Raw genomic sequence first — 20227 nt, 5'->3', positions numbered from 1 at the left:
TGCTGATGATATTGAAAATATTTCCATATATATGAAACAACGATGATGACATAATAATATTCAGCTAATGTTTCACACCATTGAGTAGCATTCTCCTTATTTCCCGGTCAGCAGTAAAGTTTGAGACAGGAGTGGTTGATACGAGAAATATCCAATGATGCTGAGAATGGATGACATGCAACGCAACAAGTAACTGACCCTGTCAAGCTCCCAATCACAAGCCAGACATGATGAATCTACTTGGATCAGCTTCTTTGAGACGTATGTAGAAGCTGGAACAACATATGAATGAACAACTTGTTTATTGCTATGAGAGGGATGTATCTTCACTTGCTTGACGGTGAAGACAGAAAGTCCACACAACTTACCCTGATTCAGGTATGTCAGAGTCTCTTCATTCATCTTAACAGCTGGTGAAGTTGCAGCACCAAGAATATACTGAAACCTGCCAACATGAATATACATGTAACCTTACATCAGAACTGACATGTTTTACACAAATTTATGACTCCCCACCCAGAAAGGACTCTATCCAATGGAGCAACATGTTGGAAAGTATAAACAGCTGATCTTTGACTGTTGCTATTTCTTAAGTCTCATAAATGTACAGAAACAACCACTTTCTTTCACTTATAACTTAAACTTTTGTTTTCTGCCCAACATGTAACCTCATATCAAATGCAATCGCCTTAATGTCATGTCGGTACAGACAGTAGAAACACTTTCTCCAATGCTCTCAGCTATGTGAATATAAATGACATACAGTTTATGTCCTCTCACAGGTGAGAAGTCTCTCGTTAATTGGGCCGCCCAAATACATCTGTGAGTCATACACTATACTATTATGAGATCCAGTAACAAGACTATTGAAAGTTGCTGTTTTTTAAGAAACTTATGCTACAAAAATGTTTTAGAAATTTCTAAATCATAAACTTACCCGCTTTCAAGATTTTCTTGTTTGAACACTGGAAGAGCCAGCAGAGCTTCACTGGAATAGAACATGGTCTGAAGTATATCAGCCTGCTGTGTTTGATTAACTGCTACTGAGCAAACATCAATGGAATGTGTGACTCAGAACATCATTTTAGAAACTGCTTTAAGTTACACCAAGATCTATGCGAAGGTTTGACCGATTCCAGGTGATTGTCAGTCAGCAGATAAACATCTTTTTTGATTTTTTTCCTGATGTTTGGAATAATCAAAATGGGTTTGCATGTGAAGAAACAGTGTGCAGTTCCTAACTGTGACTTAAAGGACCACTAAACTCAATTTTTTGGTACTCTTTTTATCACTGCATATGAAAGAATTCTGGTTAGTCATAAACACCATTCTTTTTTTTAAAAAAAATTGTGGTTAATTAATGCCAAGAGCATTCTCTCGCTTCTCTCTCGCCCGCTAACGAAACCGCAGACTGGTTACGTTACTCTGTTGCCAGAGCCCTGCAGTGATGTCATAGAAGGAACGATTTTCAGTTAGTTGTATAGAAAATGTGTAGGAAGCTCGTCAAAGACATGATGAATTGTTGTGTTGCCGTCAATTGTTCCTTGGGGTCGGGTGATGGTGTCACTATGCACAGATTTCCACTTGACTCCGTAGTTTGTGCTTAAATTGGCTGTTGGTGTGTGGAAGCCTGTGGTATATACTAAATCAGATGTTCAAGTTTCATCAAGTTTATAAAATCAAGACTGCTTACTACACACTGCTGACCAAAAGGATTTTGCATGAATATAACGAAGTCGCGGTGGCTGAGCGGGCTAGGCGGATGACTTTGTGTGCTGGCCATTGGATGCCTGACTCTGAGGGTGTGGGTTCGAATCCCAGATGGGACTCAACCAAAAAAATATTAGAATTTGTACTTTACTGAGAAAGTGAAATCCCAAATATGACATATGTTGCATTTGACACCTTTCTAAATGGCATCGTGTAATCATGAATATGATGCTTTCTTCCTTGGAAACGAGGATGTGGTCGAAGTGACAATATTATAAGTAATATTATATTGACCCCTTATATTGACCGCTTCCAAGAGTGAAATTGTTATGTTATAAGCAATGTCATGTAAAATTGGAATGTCGGTGAAAAGAAACTTAAATAGCATTCATCCTAAGACAGGGCGTCGCCATTTTTGACAATCGTGAAGTCAAATCCATTTGAATTAATGAGATTATGGTTTGTTTTCATCAAGTTAGAAAATCAAAACTACTTTCTACTAGTAGTTAAATATGTATTTGAATCATTACCAAAAGGAGTTTGCATGACACAACCTGTAACATAACATAAGTGAGGTCAGTGTTGAAGTGAAAATACTGTGCGATAAATTTCCTCACTTGCAAATTTACTTGGTTTGTAACGTTCACTCACCAGTATGTAGACACTTGTCAATATACGTCTTTATACTTGGTCTCATAATCCTAATTACTTTATAATCATACTTGTATGCATTTTGAAACTTAATAAAATGAAGCGATCTGCGAATGTATAACAGGAATGTAATTTGTAGACATTTATAGTTTGCCTAAATGAACCATAATTCGCACGCACGTCCTAGTGTATGATTTCTGCATCATTACACTTCACAACAAAAACAATGATTCGGTTGAAAGCTATGACAACTTAATAAAAACAAAAATGCAAATATTAGAATTAAAGTTATAGGAGCAATGTCAGGCTATTACCTTCTTTGAGGAATGTATCCATCAATATCCACAAAAACGAGTGATATATTACTCATCTGCAGATTTCACAAGTGATGTGTCTTTTAATAGTCTAATATACGAAAACGTGATGTATTGTTTCAGGTTTTTCACATTGCTGTATAGTTACATTGGTCACCCAAGATAGCACACCTGGCAACTAATTGTATAATGTGTGTCATTCTTTTAAAACGGTTATTTAGTTAGCTAAAAATGAGCAATCAATCAATGTATTGGCGGTCACTCCTTTGAAAGAAGGGTGTTGTTTTTACATAGACACAGACACGACAGAGTGTATTCAGTATAGATTAGTAAATGTACATACATAAACGCCACCTTCTGACAAATCCCCTATTTAAATCCGCATAAAACTAATTAATCAATCAGCTTGTTATCGGTTAATCCTTTGATCGATCCAGACACAAGAAATGCCAAATGGGGGCCTTTGTCGGGTAATCGAAGTGGCATTACCACTAATTATACCTAATGATGACAAATAACATGTAGGTTTATACCACCTAACACAGATTACAACCTAGCGACACCAAGTGATTTTGACAGAATCGTCTATGAAAACAAGGGTTGTAACTCGAAAAGTAGGCAAAGCAGGAGACAAAAACGAAGTGATAGTAGATTGTGAGAACATATAGCTTTCATTTTTCACAACAGCTTTCGCGATTTCAGGTTTGAACAAACCTGTAAACGAAAAAGTTTAACCCCTGAAATGTAGATGAATACTGCACAGACCCTCATTTCTATACCTTACAATTATGTCACAGAGACGTGCTGCTCTGATTGGTTGAAATTTCGTTTGCAGCTGAGAATTGTGCACTGTTGACAAAAAGGTTGATTTAAGTTAATTAAAAGTCGATGAGTAGTTTTAATGGCGGGGTTTCATTTATAGCCATGTCAGCACGTGATTTTGTATTTGTACCCTACTAGAGTATATGTGATCTTTAACCAAGTAGTCTGGAACTGAAGTCTCTGCTTGGTTAGGCAAGCTGAGCTTCTAACATTCCAATTTCCATATAATGACATGGGGCTCAACTGAAAAGATGCTTCCAGCCTGTATAACCAATAGATGGTAACACTGTTGATCACGGACTACAGTATGATGTAAGCAGTGAAGGTTAAAGGTCAGATTTCTTACCTCATGTTGTAGCTAGAAGTCCCTAGCTCTGTTCCCAAACCCGACAGGGATCCATCAAAGTCTGCAGCAAGTCCCCCATCGATGTCCCATGTGCTGAGGCTGGTGGTCGTGGTGGTGGTGCTAGGGGTGGAGTGGGAGCTGATGTGGGAGGTCTTGGTTCTCTTCCCTGCCCCCGCCCCTGTCTCGTCATTCCAGGTGAAGGACAGCGCATGGGGTGTCCTAAAACAGACAGACAGAAAAAACTTCAAAAAGTGTCCTGAAACAGACAGATCTAAATGGGGTATCCTGGAACAGACACACATACATAGGGTGTCCTTTCACAGACAGACCTACAAAGGGTGTCCTGGAACAGACAGGCAGAAACCTACAAAAAGTGTCCTTGAACATAAATACATGCAGTAACCTGGAAGAAACACACAAACCTACATGGGGCGACATGGAACAGGCCCACAGACCGACATGGAACAGGCCCACAGACCTACATGGGGTGTCATGGAAACAGACCTAAATGGGGTGTCCTGGAAGAGACAGACATACATGGGGTGTCCTGGAACAGACAAACAGACATACATGGGGTGTCCTGGAACACACAGACCTACATGAGGTGTCCTGCAACAGATAGACAGGCAGACAGACCTATATCAGGTGTCCTAGAACAGAGAGACCTACCTGGGGTGTCCTAGAACAAACAGACCTATATAGGTGTCCTAAAACAGTCAGATCTGGAACTTATTCACAATAGCCCCTGTGTCCAGTGCAGTTCATGTAAACAGGAGTACCGTTTAGTCAAATGAGCTTTGCTAATAGGAACTGAAATAATATCACAACAAATATATATAGGAGCCTTGTGTTGGGACCTACAGTAGCAAGGTTTTCAAAACTGTACCATCACAGAACCAGTAACTTCAGGGGCTATGTTGAATATTCAGGAACTGAACATTGTGTGAATGTCAAACGTCAGTGATCACTTGATGACATCAGTCTCATTCTTACCAGTGGAGGTGGTGCTTCACAGCGTTTGGGGCTACCCCCCACAAGAGACGCTCCATTACAGTGATATCTGACTCAAGGTAGCTCAACACTTGACAAGGCTCAGGTTAACTAGGACACACTCATGACAAACAAGGAACCTGCTCATCCATTAATGACCACTTAGATTTGATCAACCTTGGATTACACTACTGCTTTCTGGTCACACAAACAACCTGAGAGAAGATTCTAAGACTGTCAAAAGCATTACAATTAAGTCACTCCTCATCCCACATAACTGTTTCTATTCTATTTCCTGGTTGTCGATACCCTCTCAACATCACAGTATTCTGTACAATAAAGTGTGGGTCAAACAAGCCACTGGTGGATGTAATGAACAGTATCTGGGGACAACAAACAAGAAATCAGTGAAGCTCATTACAAAAGTAGGAACAGTCCCAGCTTAGCAGGTTAATACCATATAAAATACTACTGTGGTCAGAGCCGGCAGCAGCTAGCACCCGATCCCCTGACTCGGGTCAGGGCATGAGGTTATCTATGAGATCGGCTTGTCAAAGGTAATATATGGTAATTATAATTTTCTGTGATAACTATTGTTGTTTTCATCTTGTTTGGTGTCTCAAGTTGTGCTGAGAAATATTTCTGTTATAATCTCAGGGTTTGAGGACTTGAGAGTTTTAAATACACAAAAAATGTGAAGTGTTAATAGTAATTTGTTGAACTAGTCCATGCGCCATTTGTGCACTTACATGTCATCTGACATACTGCACAAGTATGGGCAGGTTTTGTTCACACATTTATTGATTGCAAAGCTCAAAACAAAAAATGTGTTTGTTGAGATACATTTACTGAGTAAGTTCTACCTTCCCTCACTAAGCTGACACACTGGAAGCAACATTACCACTGCTCTAGTGTTGTAGGTATCATTAACACAAGCCATCCTTCGAGTATCTACGATGTCTGTGTGATGCAACCTGCCATACTATACCAAGAGTAAACATTGTCACATGAAAAGGCGTGGCATTTGAAAACATAATGTAATGATACATACATGTAAGTCACTGTCAGATTGATTATAATGATAAAAATAGTTTATGTTTTGCTAGTGCATTATAGCTGTTTTAAAATTTTCAATGTGAATACTCAGACTTACAGACTAGGAAAACTTCAGTAAGTGTTAAAGTGTTTACTTATTCATTGTTTATTATTTACTCATTTATAAATGATGCTATCTATTTAATATATGTTTTGAGTAGATCCTGATTTGGTTTCCTTCCTCCAACTTGTTGACATTACATAGATAGCACGAAGTTACAGAAGCAACGTCTAATCCTGGTTGCTAACTAGTACAGTGCAGAAATTTGAAACATCCTAAAACATTTTCTTAGCTTGAGGGCAGGCAGGCCATTGCCCACATTTTAGAGATGCTGGAAAGAATACAATCTGAAACAATCAGAAAATACATTTTAATTAGAAGCAAACATATTCTTAACTGAAATCTCAATTTCTGAACATGATTCCAGCAAGTACGTGACTAACCGGATCAGCTGTGTGACATCCCACATTGTGCTCCCTCCTTACATTCATGTTGCACAGAACAACATAATCGAACCTTACGCTACAATCAACTAATCATAACATCAGCAAGCCTGCCATTACAACCTGTACAACTTGTTCAACAGGTTCAAGGCTGCTTAATAAACAGCTAAAGATATTCAGAGGATATTAATATGTTATGTTTGACTGTAGGTGACTTACAAGTCATTTAGATACATCAATGAAGGAGAACCAAGTTCTATGGAGTACTGCAATGAATGCGACATTTCTGTGTAGCTACTGACAATGTTCTCAGGCGAGCGATATGTAATTTTCCAAATAAAATTGATATCTTATACTTATCCTGACTTATGCTAATTGCTTATCTCTTCTTCCCTAGCGAAGGTAGTGGAACACCTGAAATCCCTTGAAGTTCCCTTCTAGAAAGAAGCGGACGTAAAATACACTCACCCATGTGTAACCTCCCTTTACCCACGCCCAAGCAATGTGACCAACCATGCTTGTTACTATCTCCTTGTATATCACCCGACACACGAATATAGGAATTCAGTGTGCCTATGCAGGGCGGTTGGGAGGGCTTTTGTCCTGAGTCAGGATAAGTATAAAATATCAATTCTATTCAGAAAATTACACATTTTTCCTTATCCTGACTCATGCTAATTGCTCACAGAATCCGTCGGAAACGGTGGTGGGTCAGGCCACTCTGGATTCTGCTGGCTGTCAAAAATAAGCCCAATAATTTTCCCTCCAAAACAGGAACTTGCATTGTGGATAATATGGTCCTGCCCTTCTAATATTCATTGTAGTTTGTCTTCAGTCGAAGATTTTGTTGACTGGAATGTGTGACATCGAAAGTAATTAGCGTCCTGCTAGTTTCTGATGCAACTAATTGAAATCAAGACTAGTTGCGACCCTTCTTCATGTACAAGTATCTACATTACAAGTATAGGGTCCTAATCACTCGTGCTTGTCTGTTTACGATGCGTGCATGGCTCCATGGCTATCTCGCGTAGGTAATGGTTGGCAAACACTGTGTTTGACTTCCAAAAGCAGCCCTCCATTATAGTTGTTAGCGAGCAATTCCCACGTAGCACTCGTGTAGAGGCCAAAGCTCTAACTTCGTGTGGGTTGGAAGCTCGCGGAGGATCCAATCCTGCTGCTTTATAGGCCCTCAATTTAACAGCTCTGATCCACACTGCGATAGTGTTGCGGGATACTTCTGTAGGTGTCTCAATGGATAAACAGACGCTTAAACTGTTGCCTTCTAGTTCTAGACTGCAATGTATATCTTCAAGGCTCTCACTAGACATAACGATGAATCTTGAGTATCCTGTGGTCCTAAAATTGAAGATAATGCCGGTATGTGAAATTGTCTATCCGGTGGACCTTGCAATTGATTTTTTCCTATAAAATCCCATCGTAAACAAAGATGGACTGTCTGTTGATTATTTGCATCAAAACTTGTGCAGTTAAAGTCTAGAGCATGAACATTTGTGTCTGACATTTGTGCAGCTGTAGCCAAGGCAACTAAAAACAGCGTCTTCTGAGTTAGCAGTTTGATTGAGGTCCAATCAACCGGTTCATACGCATCACTTGTGAGATGTTGAAGTACGATGTTTAGATCCCATGCTGGAGTTCTAAATCTACCCTGTTGATCTTCCAACTTGAAAGAGCGTAGTAAGGCAAGTAACTCAGATACTTTAGTCAACTTGGTTCCTGTTTCCATGGTGACGACTGAGCTGAGAGCTGCTAAATATGTAGATAATGTAGAACCTTTCTAGGTGACATAGATATTCTGCTATCTGCGGATATGTAGCCTTCATTGCTGTGAAACCTTTCTTCTTGGCGCATGTCTCAAACCGCTTCCATTTGTCATCACAAAGGGTGCAAGTAGATTTCCGCAAGGCTAAAGCAGGGAGCCTATATAGAGGGGGAGAAGAAACTCCTCGAAAAGCTGCTGAACGTAATGTCTCGGGTGGTTAAGTAACCAGTGTAGCCAATATGGTGGCAGCATAGTATTTAAGACTGAGCCCCGTTTATTTTCAATAGCTGAGTAAGTTCGCTGAGTGTTGTAACAACTGAAATCCAACATGTAGAAGATAGGTTAACTATTTTGTCACTTCTGGTTAAGTGAAATAATTGGCATTAGTGTCCGTATTAGGACAGTAGATTTGTTGTAAAGTTTCAAGTCGCTATGTTACAGCTCACTGGCTTCACTCGATTCACCTCGAAGATAGGCTAATTTGTGCCGATAAAAACTTTTTTCACACATTCATTTAATTTTTAGAAGGAGAACATATCTTTAGTTGAAAGGTATTTGCAAGTAATAGTGTCAGTTTTATTACTTAAAAATTGTTAGGGTGTAATTGAGGCGTGTGAAAAATATGACATTTCGCCACTGAAATGCTATACGCCGTTGTTTTGGTATTCCTACTTACTTCCTCAAAAACATCTTTCACATACACTTTTAATTCATATGAGGGGAATATACTATCAGGTGAAACGTGTTTGCAAGTAATAGTGATAGTTTCATAATGTAAAAAAAGAACGTTAGGGTGTATTTGAGGTGTGTGAAAAATGTGACATATCGCCGATCTGCTCTGATCCGCCACTGAAATACTATACACCATTGTTTGAGTGTTTCTAGTAATTACTTCAAAAACATCTTTCACACACACCTTTAATTCTTATGAGGGGAACATACTATCAGTTAAATGTGTTGGCAAGTAATAGTGATAGTTTCATAATCTAAAGCAAAATGGTAGGGTGTATTTGAGGTGTGAGAAAAATATGACATATTGCCGATCTGATCTGACTCCCCATGGATGTCTGAGGGTTATAGTTCCATAACTTCTTTCTATCTTGTTGATCTTATTATTTGACAAAACTGGAAAGGTGTTTTAGAACGCGTTGTGAGAGCTTTACACTTTAATTTTGAGGGCAGTGTGACAGTGTCAGTTAACATTTTGTTAATGTCCATTCCATTCCCCACATGCAATAAGATATCTGAATTAATTATTAAAGAAAACAAATATGTTTCAAAGTAGATTTTTTAAAAAGACAGCTGATGTTAACACGTGTTCTCGTGATACTTTTGCGTTCTTTAAAATGTTTTGGGAGGGAAGGCCGCGGTGTATCATTTATTCTTTCATTCATTCACATACGTACATATCTATTTTATTTTTTTCTTTATTTTGTTCTTTCATTCACATAATTCTTGCTCTTAAATTCTCAATATAATTCATTCATTGTAAAATTCTGACTGATACAATAAACTGGCTGAAGTTCTGTTAAACCAGGGATAATCTACAACGTATACTGAATATAGTCTCCCTGGTTAAACACAACTGAAGTTGCAATGGGAATGAGCCAAGTCACTGTGTGCGTTGGAGCATGACGAGGCACACGTTAATTAGTACAAATGGTAAAGAAAGCAAGCAAGTGACCTATCCCTGTTGTAGAGTATCCCTGGCTAAAGTAACTGCTTTAGTTGCTCTTGCCGAGTATCCTCTGTGTTTTGAACAGTTTTTAATACACTCCACACCTGAAGTCAGAATGCAGATGGGTTTCCGTGCACCTGTTTCGTGTGTGGGTGAAGGAGAAGATTTTTCCAATCTGGTAGTTGTAGTACTGGTTGTCTTAACTCTTCTGAGAGTGTTGGAAACCAATGTCTCGTTGGCCAATAAGGCGCGACCAAAGTCAGTTGTAGCCTCTTGGTCTGTTTTATTTTCTCGATGACTTTTGGTAGCAGCACTGGAGGGGGAAAAGCGAATGCGTTTAGTCCTTCCCATGACAGCGTCTGTTGCCTAGGCTAACGGATCCGGTACTGGTGACAGAAACGTTGTTGCATGGTGGTTTAAATGACTACAGATATGAATGACTGTAAATGTGATGTACCATCACACACGGATTTGTGTGCACTTATCTTAAGTACAGGTTTCACGATGGTTGTTCTGACTTGTCAAATATATCCCCAATACTCAAAAATGACCTATTTGTTGTTCCTGAACATCCCTGGTTACACCAGAGGAAACAAATGTTATTGAAGCTGCCATAAAATGTCTCAATACTGCACAGAAAGTTGGACAAGAACAAATCTTACATGACTTTTTAGGGGACAATTAAGAACACAAAAGTCATCTTGAAATTTTCATTATTAAAGTAATTTTGCCAACATTCATTTCCATAATTGCAGTAAATATCTTGAGGACACTTCAGACAATCACACAGTATCCTTGGAGATCACTACTCACATGCCTACTCCCTGGATGTCACAAATCAGATCCAAAAGCACAAATATAGTGGGATATGTTTATTTAATTAAAGCCCCAGTCACACTTTAGCATGTATCTAGTGCTTATGAGTTCTGCATAGGAAAATTCTTTTAAAAAAAAGACTTATGTGTAATACACATCGTGCGCATAAATAACAAATTCTGTGCATCCATTGCACGAGATGTGTATGACTTGTGTACTGCTATCTTTCTTATTTTCTTTACAAATAGCTGCACAAGCCGTTTACATGCTATGCATATTATGGACTCATACAACTTTCGCTGACCACATGCCTGATGCACATCCCACAAATGCCAAGTGTACTTCCACGCATATTCCCCATTTAAGAAAAAGGCAGCTGTTTCTCTGTGTTTTCATTACTAGTGCTGATTCCATGGCAACATCAACTTTTGTCACCATAGGCCACCGAGCCATATTTATGCCAAATCGCCAGCCTATTTAGGTTACTATGCGCGTTTGCCATAAGATACAAACGAGTTGAATGCGCCACCTGATCACAGGACAAACGGTACTGATTCATGCAATACGTTAGCATTCGCTAGGAGTTCGCTCAGCGTAAGTAACAGCATATGCAGCATAGTTTCGTGCACACCCAAATCTATCATCAAGTGTAACATAATGTATCATCAAGTGTCATTATAGCAGGGAATCTTAAAGTTGATCAAACATGTTTTCCACTTTGTGCAGAAACCAACAGGCACTAACACGGACCACAGAGCAATTCGAATCCACAATCAGCATATCCTGAAATAGCTTAGCAAAACAATTCTGTACTTGGAGCCAGGTTTCGACAATTTTTTTTAGACTAATAAAAGCCACTTGCCAGAGGGCAAGTGATACTGTAATTTGTCCAGACAAATTTTCCACTAGCCCGGATATTTTTAACATAATCATGACGATGTGATTACGAAAGAATAAATCAACATGGAATTTGATTTTACTGGACTATTTATCATGAGGTAATAAATATCAAAGAAAAAGAACACACTTTATCATCATTGCGAAATTTAATACCTACTGACTAGCGACCAGTTATCGCCATTTTTAGGCGTTTTTTTAACAATTTGCTCCATTATTTCTTAACAGAATGAAATAAAATTTATCTTGATGATAGAACAGCTATTCACCGTTGTTTTCGGCTTGTTTACAGTTGTCGATCGTGTTTCTCCGAAACACGGTCAACTGGGACCATGGTACTGTAGATTGTGCTTTGCCTACAACAAGACCAATTATTGCCATTTCTGAAGTTTTATGTTATTCACCTAATTTGACATAAACTTGGTAATAAAACTATTGTGTTTCAAACCTTGACATATTGAAGAAATTTCATAATTGGAATTTGGTCCAAAAAAAAAAGAAGTTTTAAAAGAACAAAACTCGCTCTCATTGTGAATGTTGACAGATGCTGATATAAGCTGATGGGAATATGGAGATGTCACGGCGGGGTTGCACTTATCAAACTTGACATTTTGAGTAGCTGTTGGCAAATTTTGGCAATGCTTGTTTTCTCAGGGAAAAACGTAAAGATAAAAGTGAAAATTGACAGTTATATTTTGTAAGAATCATCTACATGGTATCTGTTGAGTCCATAAAACGGAGATGGAAATTTGGGTCAATTCAAAGTATTTGACTGTTGGCATTATGGGTATGTTCAGACAAATTAAAGTCTGCCCTTTTTGTTGATTGAATTGTCAAGTAATAGATTAGTAACGCAGTCAGGATGATTTTCATTCATTTCTCATCGTTTATGAAATTTCATGTCAACACACTAATGGTCACGTCACATACCCCCGACGTGTTTGGGTGTCCTCTTCCTTGGGATTTATAGTTGTAACGGCTGCAATGTAAAATACTCACAGTAATTCTAACTCTAGTAACCTTTGGGTTTTTTTATGTGTCAGTGTGTGAAATACTATAGAAGTACAAGTAAAGCTGTCTGTGCAAGCACTACAACCAGGTCTTGGCCATAACTGGTACGCGCCGAAAAGTGGTCGCCAGCCAGTGTAATTTGAGAGGATATGAAATGAAAGCCAAATTTATTTGCATTTTGAAAACATAAACAGAAATTATCTAGTAGCCCTACAAATAAACAAGAGACCATTATTTGATTGTCGAGAATGAATTGTCCCAGGCGTCGGTCAATGGGATTTTTTTTAACCCAAGCTCAGAGCACCTTTGCAATTCAGCAGCACAACTTCTCAGTCTAAGTAAACTTAGTCTCAGTGTATTTCGTTACACTCCACCACTGAGTCTAACAAAACCTAGTAGAAGGTCGCGTCAAGTAACCTTTGAGCAACCAATGACCGTCCAATCAAACGTGAGACCGTTAAATAGATTTAACCAATCAGACAACTGCTACTATTTAGGGATCAGAGGGACTTTCAAAATATTCAGGTCACTGACACAGATCTCTCAACAAACAAAAACCAGCTTATAACACAATTATTTGGCCTGCAGTATATACGCTTTTGGGTTTCTGTTGACCTGATTACCATTAGCTAATATTTCCGCAAGATGACATCCTTGAATATTACCCAAAACACCATTTTCAGCGACTGTTTACTCACTGTTGTAAGTATGCCGTATGCATCAGCCGGAAACGAGCGTATGCTATATAGTATTCGGAATAGTTCAGGTACAAACCTTTTCGAGATAAAAAGTTCAAAAGGTATGTGCATATGTCCACTTTCGCGATTTGGTAAGCTGTGTTCTGATTGGTCAATCTCAAAGGTTACCTGACACGACCTCCCATAAGGTTTTGTTAGACTCAGTACTGGAGTGTATCGAAGCACTGAGGATAAGTTTACTCAGACTGCACAACTTCTCATGAGGAATGTCTCTGTTGTGGATCAAGTGTCGCTATGACAAGAAACCAGTTTTGAAAGAATTCGTCTGACCCATGACCTTAGGTTTGCTAGCCTGACAGACAGCCAACTGACTTGGGGTGATACGGTACATTCTCACCACGGTACGTTACGTATTGAGGTAAAAGGCCTTTGGTTCGGTCTGTTTCGGTTCGGTACATGAGTGCTGAACCACAAGCACCATGCTTGAGTCAAACGCCCAAACACAACACACTACTGCAGGTCTAAGACTGACTCCCACTTGGCTGCAAAAAAATAAATGTTTCTCAGGCACATTTTTTTCAACAGTGATAACAGCAATAGAACTTTTTGTTTATCTTCTGATAGAAAAAAAGTGACAAGAGAGAAAAACATTTCTATTTTCTTCTCTCGGAAATACAGTTAGGAAAGTTTAGCACATATTATCAAGTCATAGATTCAGTCACACTGGTTCTTAAAGACACTCATTCTTATAGTAAACGAATGAATGAACTGTAAGCAGCAAAGTCAAAATTATTATTTTTTTAAAATGGCAAATAAAAGCGATGCTCAAGAAAATGTTTTTATTTACTCTTAGTTTGTTTGGGCTTTTTTTCATGCATCAGACCATTTTTAGTTTATACCAATTCAGTTTATACCAACGATATGCAACAACTTGTCATTAATGCACATGTTTACATAATGTATGCAGTTAAAGAAGATATAACACGATTGAACAAATACTTTCATTTGAAATGATTGAACAAGGAACCCAGTTATAGATGTCTTGCTGACTTATGTCTTGTAGACATATATTCATGGCAATTCTGAACTTACTTCCATGAAAATGGTGGCCGTTTTGGAATGCATAGATTCAATTTTTGAATTTTAGAAAAGCTATAAAAAGGTTATTAAAATGACGGCACAAACACCGAAAATACCAAAGTTTTGGACTCCACTCCTGTATACCAAACCGAAGACCAAATAGCATGGTTCTACTAATACCTCAGTTTACTGTTTCACCCCTACAACCAACTGAGCTATGTTCACACTGTTACACAGTGTTTTGAGGTGAAACAGTGCCAATTTGTGTGTGACATTATAGAAATGATTTGAATCTACGGACAACTGTCGAATGGCTCAGATGCCATTTGTCCCACTCGTCATCCCATTCCGTAACCTATAAGATACTGTATGGTGTGGAATGAGCTGATATGACAGAACTGTAAACCGTTGTCAGACCTCAAATTCAAGGCATTCATGAAAAACTCGACATGAATCATCGGGTAATTTTCTGACTGACAAGCACTGTTGGGAACACTGTCATGACAATGTGGACTGCACTATGAATGAAGGAAACATAAGACATTAATGAACAAACGTGACCTCAGTGGCTTATTGGATTAGAACCCTATCGCTCGAAATAATCCTAACAAATAGAATACAATGACCGAAGAGGCACAAAAAATGGCTGACGTGTCAAGAGTAATGCATTCTTACCACTTTGAAAATTAAGATCCTAATAAACTCCATAAACTCCAAATAAACAACAAAAAACATACATATGTGAAGTAGTTCCAATTTATAATTCATTTTGTCCTAAAAGTGACAGTGAAAAAGAAACATAAAATAAACTTCCAATATAAGTGCTTCCACAAACTGGTGCTTGCTAAACAAATGTGCCTCAGCAGTCCATGCCTAGCACACAAACTGCCCCACAACATCGACTCAATGACAGTGCATGTAGACAACAGAACACTGAGGGGAGCTCTAGGCACACATGATAACCAAGCAAAAGCCTTACATCATCGTTTTCACACTTTTGGGTAATGTTTCAGAAATTATGTCCTAAGGCATAGTGATTTAATTGGTGAAGTAAAGTTAGTGGTGCTGAAGAGTAAAGGTAGGCCTGCACTCTTGTAGCAAACCCGATTCACATGAACCTGATGTCAACTCATGAAAACAGTTTCAGGAATCAGTTGATTATTTCTAAGACTGTTTTCCTTTGGTAGTGTTGGTGGAACTCACATGTAAACAAACACTTGAATCACATTCTGTCAGTGTCAGCACTGGTAAAAATGGTGACATAAGACACGAGCATGATGATAGAATCAAACGTTCTTACAAATTTGTAATCTTTGTAAATGTGAAAAAAGTAATTTGTTTGAGATTCTGTCTTTTCTTTTACATTTACTTGAGACAAGGCAAATGCTCATAGAAATCTCAGACACTGACAAAATAATTTTAAAACTTAGCAGTTTCAGATATTTAGCAGTTTATCTATGTGTGTGATATATTCCACAATGCTAGCAGTAGTCCAGGAACATGCGCATATATCATGCTGGTTGGGTGGAGTGTTGTCAGATGATACTGCGGCATTTGCTCATCACGCTGAAGACACAGGTTCCACTCCCCACATAGGCACAATGTGTGGAGGAAACTCACTCACTCCCTCCCGTATCTTGGCAACAAACTTTGTGAAAGGATGGCCAAGTGATGTTCATAGACATTCACCATCAGTAAGGAATACCAAGAACTTGTTCCAATAAGCAAACATAGCACAAAGTGTTTCTTGTCAATGCTAAACTATGGGAGGTACAATCAATAGGGCACTAAAATCATACTGCAGAACAGGGCCACTAGTAGTTTAATGACAAGGGCCTACTGTGAGCTGAAATTTTTTAAGATACATATCCTCAGTGCAGACCACCACTTCCACGCATATGCCCCATGACACTTATGCCCCACGACACGCATGCCCCACGACACATATGCTCCATGACAAACATAACATTCAAGCCATTCCTGTGATTTCATAAATCTATCACAGTTACAATCACTTTACAGTCTAAGTAAATTTATCCTCAGTACTTTTAGTTAAACTCCACTACTGAGTCTAAAGAAACCTTATGGGAGGTGGTGTCAGGTAACCTTTGAGATTGACCAATCAGAACACAGCTTACCAAATCGTAAAAGTGGACTTTCACACATACATTTTGAACTTTTGCCTCGGAAAGGTTTGTACCCAAACAATTCCAAATGCTATTTTCCATATGATTGCCACCAGGTGATACACATGGAGCACGCTACAATACTGTCAACAGTGAGTAAACAGTCACTGAAAATAGAGTGTGTCAATATTCAAGGTCAGCTTGCTTCTCAGTCAGCTAATGGTAACCATGTCATCAAAGAGCCCTAAGCATATATACTGCAGGCCAAATATATGTGTTCTATACGGACTTTCATTTATTGATGGATCAGTGTCAGTGACTGGCGAATTTTTTAAAGGGGCACTGATGCGGAGCGAATAATGCTTCTCGCCAACGGTCTTATTACGAAAGCAGACCGCAAATTGGTAAGCGCCCACTCCTTCGACCATGACGGACAAAGGAACTGGGCTCCTGTCCATATTAGCAGAATTTCTTCACCTAAACAGTCAGGAGGCCGGATGCCCATCACATGCCATTTGTTTAAAATATCCATGATATTCCTTGTCTGATCGTAACCATATATCCCAGCAGTGTAGTTCTTTTAGGATGCTTGGATGGTATACTTACTGATCCAATTTGATCCTATTTCTGTGCTTTTAACCTCGATATTTAATCATGTTACATGCAAATATGATGTCTACAGGCACGTAGCAAGCCATTTGTTTCAGTACGGAAGATTTATATTTAGGTAGTTTTGAGTGTTGGTTGAGCTGTGATAGCAAATAGTATACGTAAATTTTGGTAGCTATAGTAGCTACAATGGTTTATTATTTATGATAATAAAACACACAGTTGATTTATTTGAATTCGTAAACAAAAAACATGATGACTTTGCCTTTGGTAGAGAAATCTGAAAATTGTCTTATGTTAAAAAAAACTTATTTCACTTATTTACCCAAGTACACAGCAAATGCCTGTATGTATTCCTTATGTAACGAACTTCCGTTGGTATCCTCAAAACAGTTTCGGCCCATAAGTGTTTTCAGGCTGCATGCGACACAGAGATTACATCTTCCTTGCTGTAACTCGCGTTTGATGGTGTAAACCTACACGTGTTATTTGTCATCATTCTCTTGATGGTCAATTCATGAATTTATAACAGGTATAATTAGTAGCAACACCACTTCGGTTACTCAACAAAGGTTCCCATTTGGCATTTCTCCTGTCTGGAGTAAATACTCAACATTATAAATTAAGGTCTGTAATGGCAAATGTATTGTATGTTATGTAATATGTGCATGTAAGTGATGCAAGAGGGTTTATCAGCTGAGTTACAAAAACAAACATCGATCAAAGGATTAACCGATAACACACTGATTGTTTAATTACTTTTATCTTCTAGCGGGTTTGTCAAAAGGCAGTGTGTGTAGATGACTACACCCTGTCGTAAAGTGTGAGTGCAAAAACAACATCCTCCCTTCAAAGAATTAACCACCCTTGCGTTGATTGATTGATTGCTCAATATTGGTTAACTAATTACTTAGAATAGTGGACATCATACTATTAGTTGCCAAGTGTGCTATCTTGGGAGACCAATGAGAGGTTTATCTAGTTTTCACCAACGAAAGACGTGAAACGATGTGTTACTTTTTCGCAAATGAGACAGTTGTAAGACACGCGACACAGAGCAGGATTATTTACCAGCTGCAGATGAATGGAATACGATTTCTTTTACGTGGATATTGATGGATACATGCCTGAACAAGGTAGTAGCCTGACATTGTTGCTATAAAATTAGTCTGTTTTACATTCATTATTTGCATTTTGTTTTAATTTATTTGTTGTAGCATTCAGCAGAATCTGTATGACAGAAAACACACACTAGATCGCGTATGTGTGTGAAATAGGATCCACATTGGCAATCTATACAATGTATAAATGTTGCTGTTATGTTAGAAATTTACTATGAGTATAAGCAAATCGTGTGTTCTTTTATTAGTTTTCAGAATCATACAAATATGACAATAAACTAATTAGGGTTATGAGACAAAATATAGAGACATACATTGGCTTCGTTATTTTTCCGTCCTAATAGTTTTTTACCATTTCTACCACTGGCAGATGATTAACCTTCAAAGTGTTTCATTTGTTTTCCTAATACATTTGTAATGAAGTACAAATGACTTCACCTCAGTTGATCTGTCTATAATTAAACTATCAATTGCGCTTACGGACTGCGCAGCAGAGGTCACGAACCAGTCACGAATTCTGGGATATCATCCAGGTACTCACGGGAGAAAAACAATAACAAAAGTTTACACCAGTCCACGGAAATTGCTCTGCATCAGTGCCCCTTTAAGTCCCACAAAACCTAAGCAGTAGCCATTGTCTGATTGGTTAAATCTGTTCAGCCTTTTCACGTTTGATTGGTCGGTGATACGTCGCTTAAAGGTTACCTGACACGACATCCCATAAGTTTTTGTTAGACTCAGTAGCGGAGTGTAACGAAAAGTACTGAGACTAAGTTTACTTAGACTGGATCACTTGATAACTTTTGACACTGGGAATGCATGTGTGAGTGTTTTGACTCGGCGTTTCTGTAACATCTAATGCACTACATCCTGTCACTTTTTGCCAAAAATACTGTTGCAATCATGAAAAAGTGCTCCGTGTAAAGTGTAAACTCCTTTTGTTTGAAAGCATCCTGCTATGTCATCTAGCTGTTACAAGTGTAATCTAGGCTGCATTGTTTAACTGAAGATGGCTAGAGTTGAGGTTATGATTGCCATGTCACTAGTTCACTATTCCACTATTATGGCTGGCTTCCACTTCCATTTTCAGGATATTTCAACCACCAGATGGTAATACATACTAGCTGCCAGATTGACGAAGAAACAGACATACAGGCTACAGGGTACGTACAATGAAAGATATAACAATAGTACATGCCATTACATATGTCAGCTGATTTTGATCAAGCCATTACTTTACAAGAGTAGATTACTGAAAGAAACTTCACAAATATTGTTAAATTGCAAAAAAGTGTAGAGACAGGACAAATGTTCGTTGTAAATTCAGATTGATTAAAATCGATCGGGAAAGTATAGTATAACAAAAGAACAACCGCAGACATATGTAATATCTGTCAAGTCGAGAATGTACGAAACACGTGGACTGTCAATGCATTGCACGACGATGTCATTGCGACCACAACGACACTGACAGCAAAATACAACAATCACCACACCCTTACTGATCACGAGATCACGCTCACAGAGTCAGCATTCGCATCTAACAGCTGGCATTCTATGCATTAAAACAACAACCTGTCATTCAGCAATATATTGGACTTACCCATCTGGAGAACGAATCATCTGGAAGCGTGAAATTAACAAACGGATAGCTTCCAATACCTTCTGCAAGTCCACAGATATGGCGGGTGATGAATGTGATACTATGTACCAAACTACTATTGTTACTAGGGATGGCGATGAGACGGCTTCGTTTGAAAGAAAGAGCACTCGCTCTCTTGTCATATATTGACCACTGAAAGGATTTCTTTCTACACAACGCCTGTTGTTTGTCTTATTCATATAAACATTATAAAATAAAGCAACGGCATGCATCAGCTTGTTCTCAAATGAAATGTCACTTTACTTGTGTTTTGATGTTATGCAATCTGATATATGATCTGATTGAAATCAGTGTCATGTTTTGGATTACCTTTAATCAACACGACCTGATAAGAAAGTCGATTCCATTCAACTACCACGTTATTCAGTTACCCTGA

At 38.5% G+C, this 20227-nt stretch overlaps 1 protein-coding gene and 1 pseudogene across 2 annotated transcripts in view; both read right to left on the bottom strand.

The window, feature by feature from the left end:
- The window catches only part of LOC137298207 (transcription factor CP2-like), a 40381-nt gene extending 20500 nt beyond the window's left edge, over positions 1–19881 (bottom strand). For both annotated transcript variants that reach the window (XM_067830375.1, XM_067830376.1), the window contains exons 1-4: positions 19792–19881; positions 3844–4062; positions 938–988; positions 369–445 (exon numbers count right to left, since the gene is read on the bottom strand). In XM_067830375.1, the coding sequence (XP_067686476.1) occupies positions 369–445; positions 938–988; positions 3844–4062; positions 19792–19811 (367 nt within the window). In that variant the 5' untranslated portion in view covers positions 19812–19881. The remainder of the gene's footprint in view (positions 1–368; positions 446–937; positions 989–3843; positions 4063–19791) is intronic.
- LOC137297774 (uncharacterized) lies at positions 7344–10181 on the bottom strand (annotated as a pseudogene).
- Positions 19882–20227: the final 346 nt, after the last annotated feature.

This window comes from Haliotis asinina, chromosome 10 (assembly GCF_037392515.1).
Source record: "Haliotis asinina isolate JCU_RB_2024 chromosome 10, JCU_Hal_asi_v2, whole genome shotgun sequence".
Taxonomy (NCBI): Eukaryota; Metazoa; Mollusca; class Gastropoda; order Lepetellida; family Haliotidae; genus Haliotis; species Haliotis asinina.
This window is presented reverse-complemented; position numbering and strand designations above follow the sequence as displayed.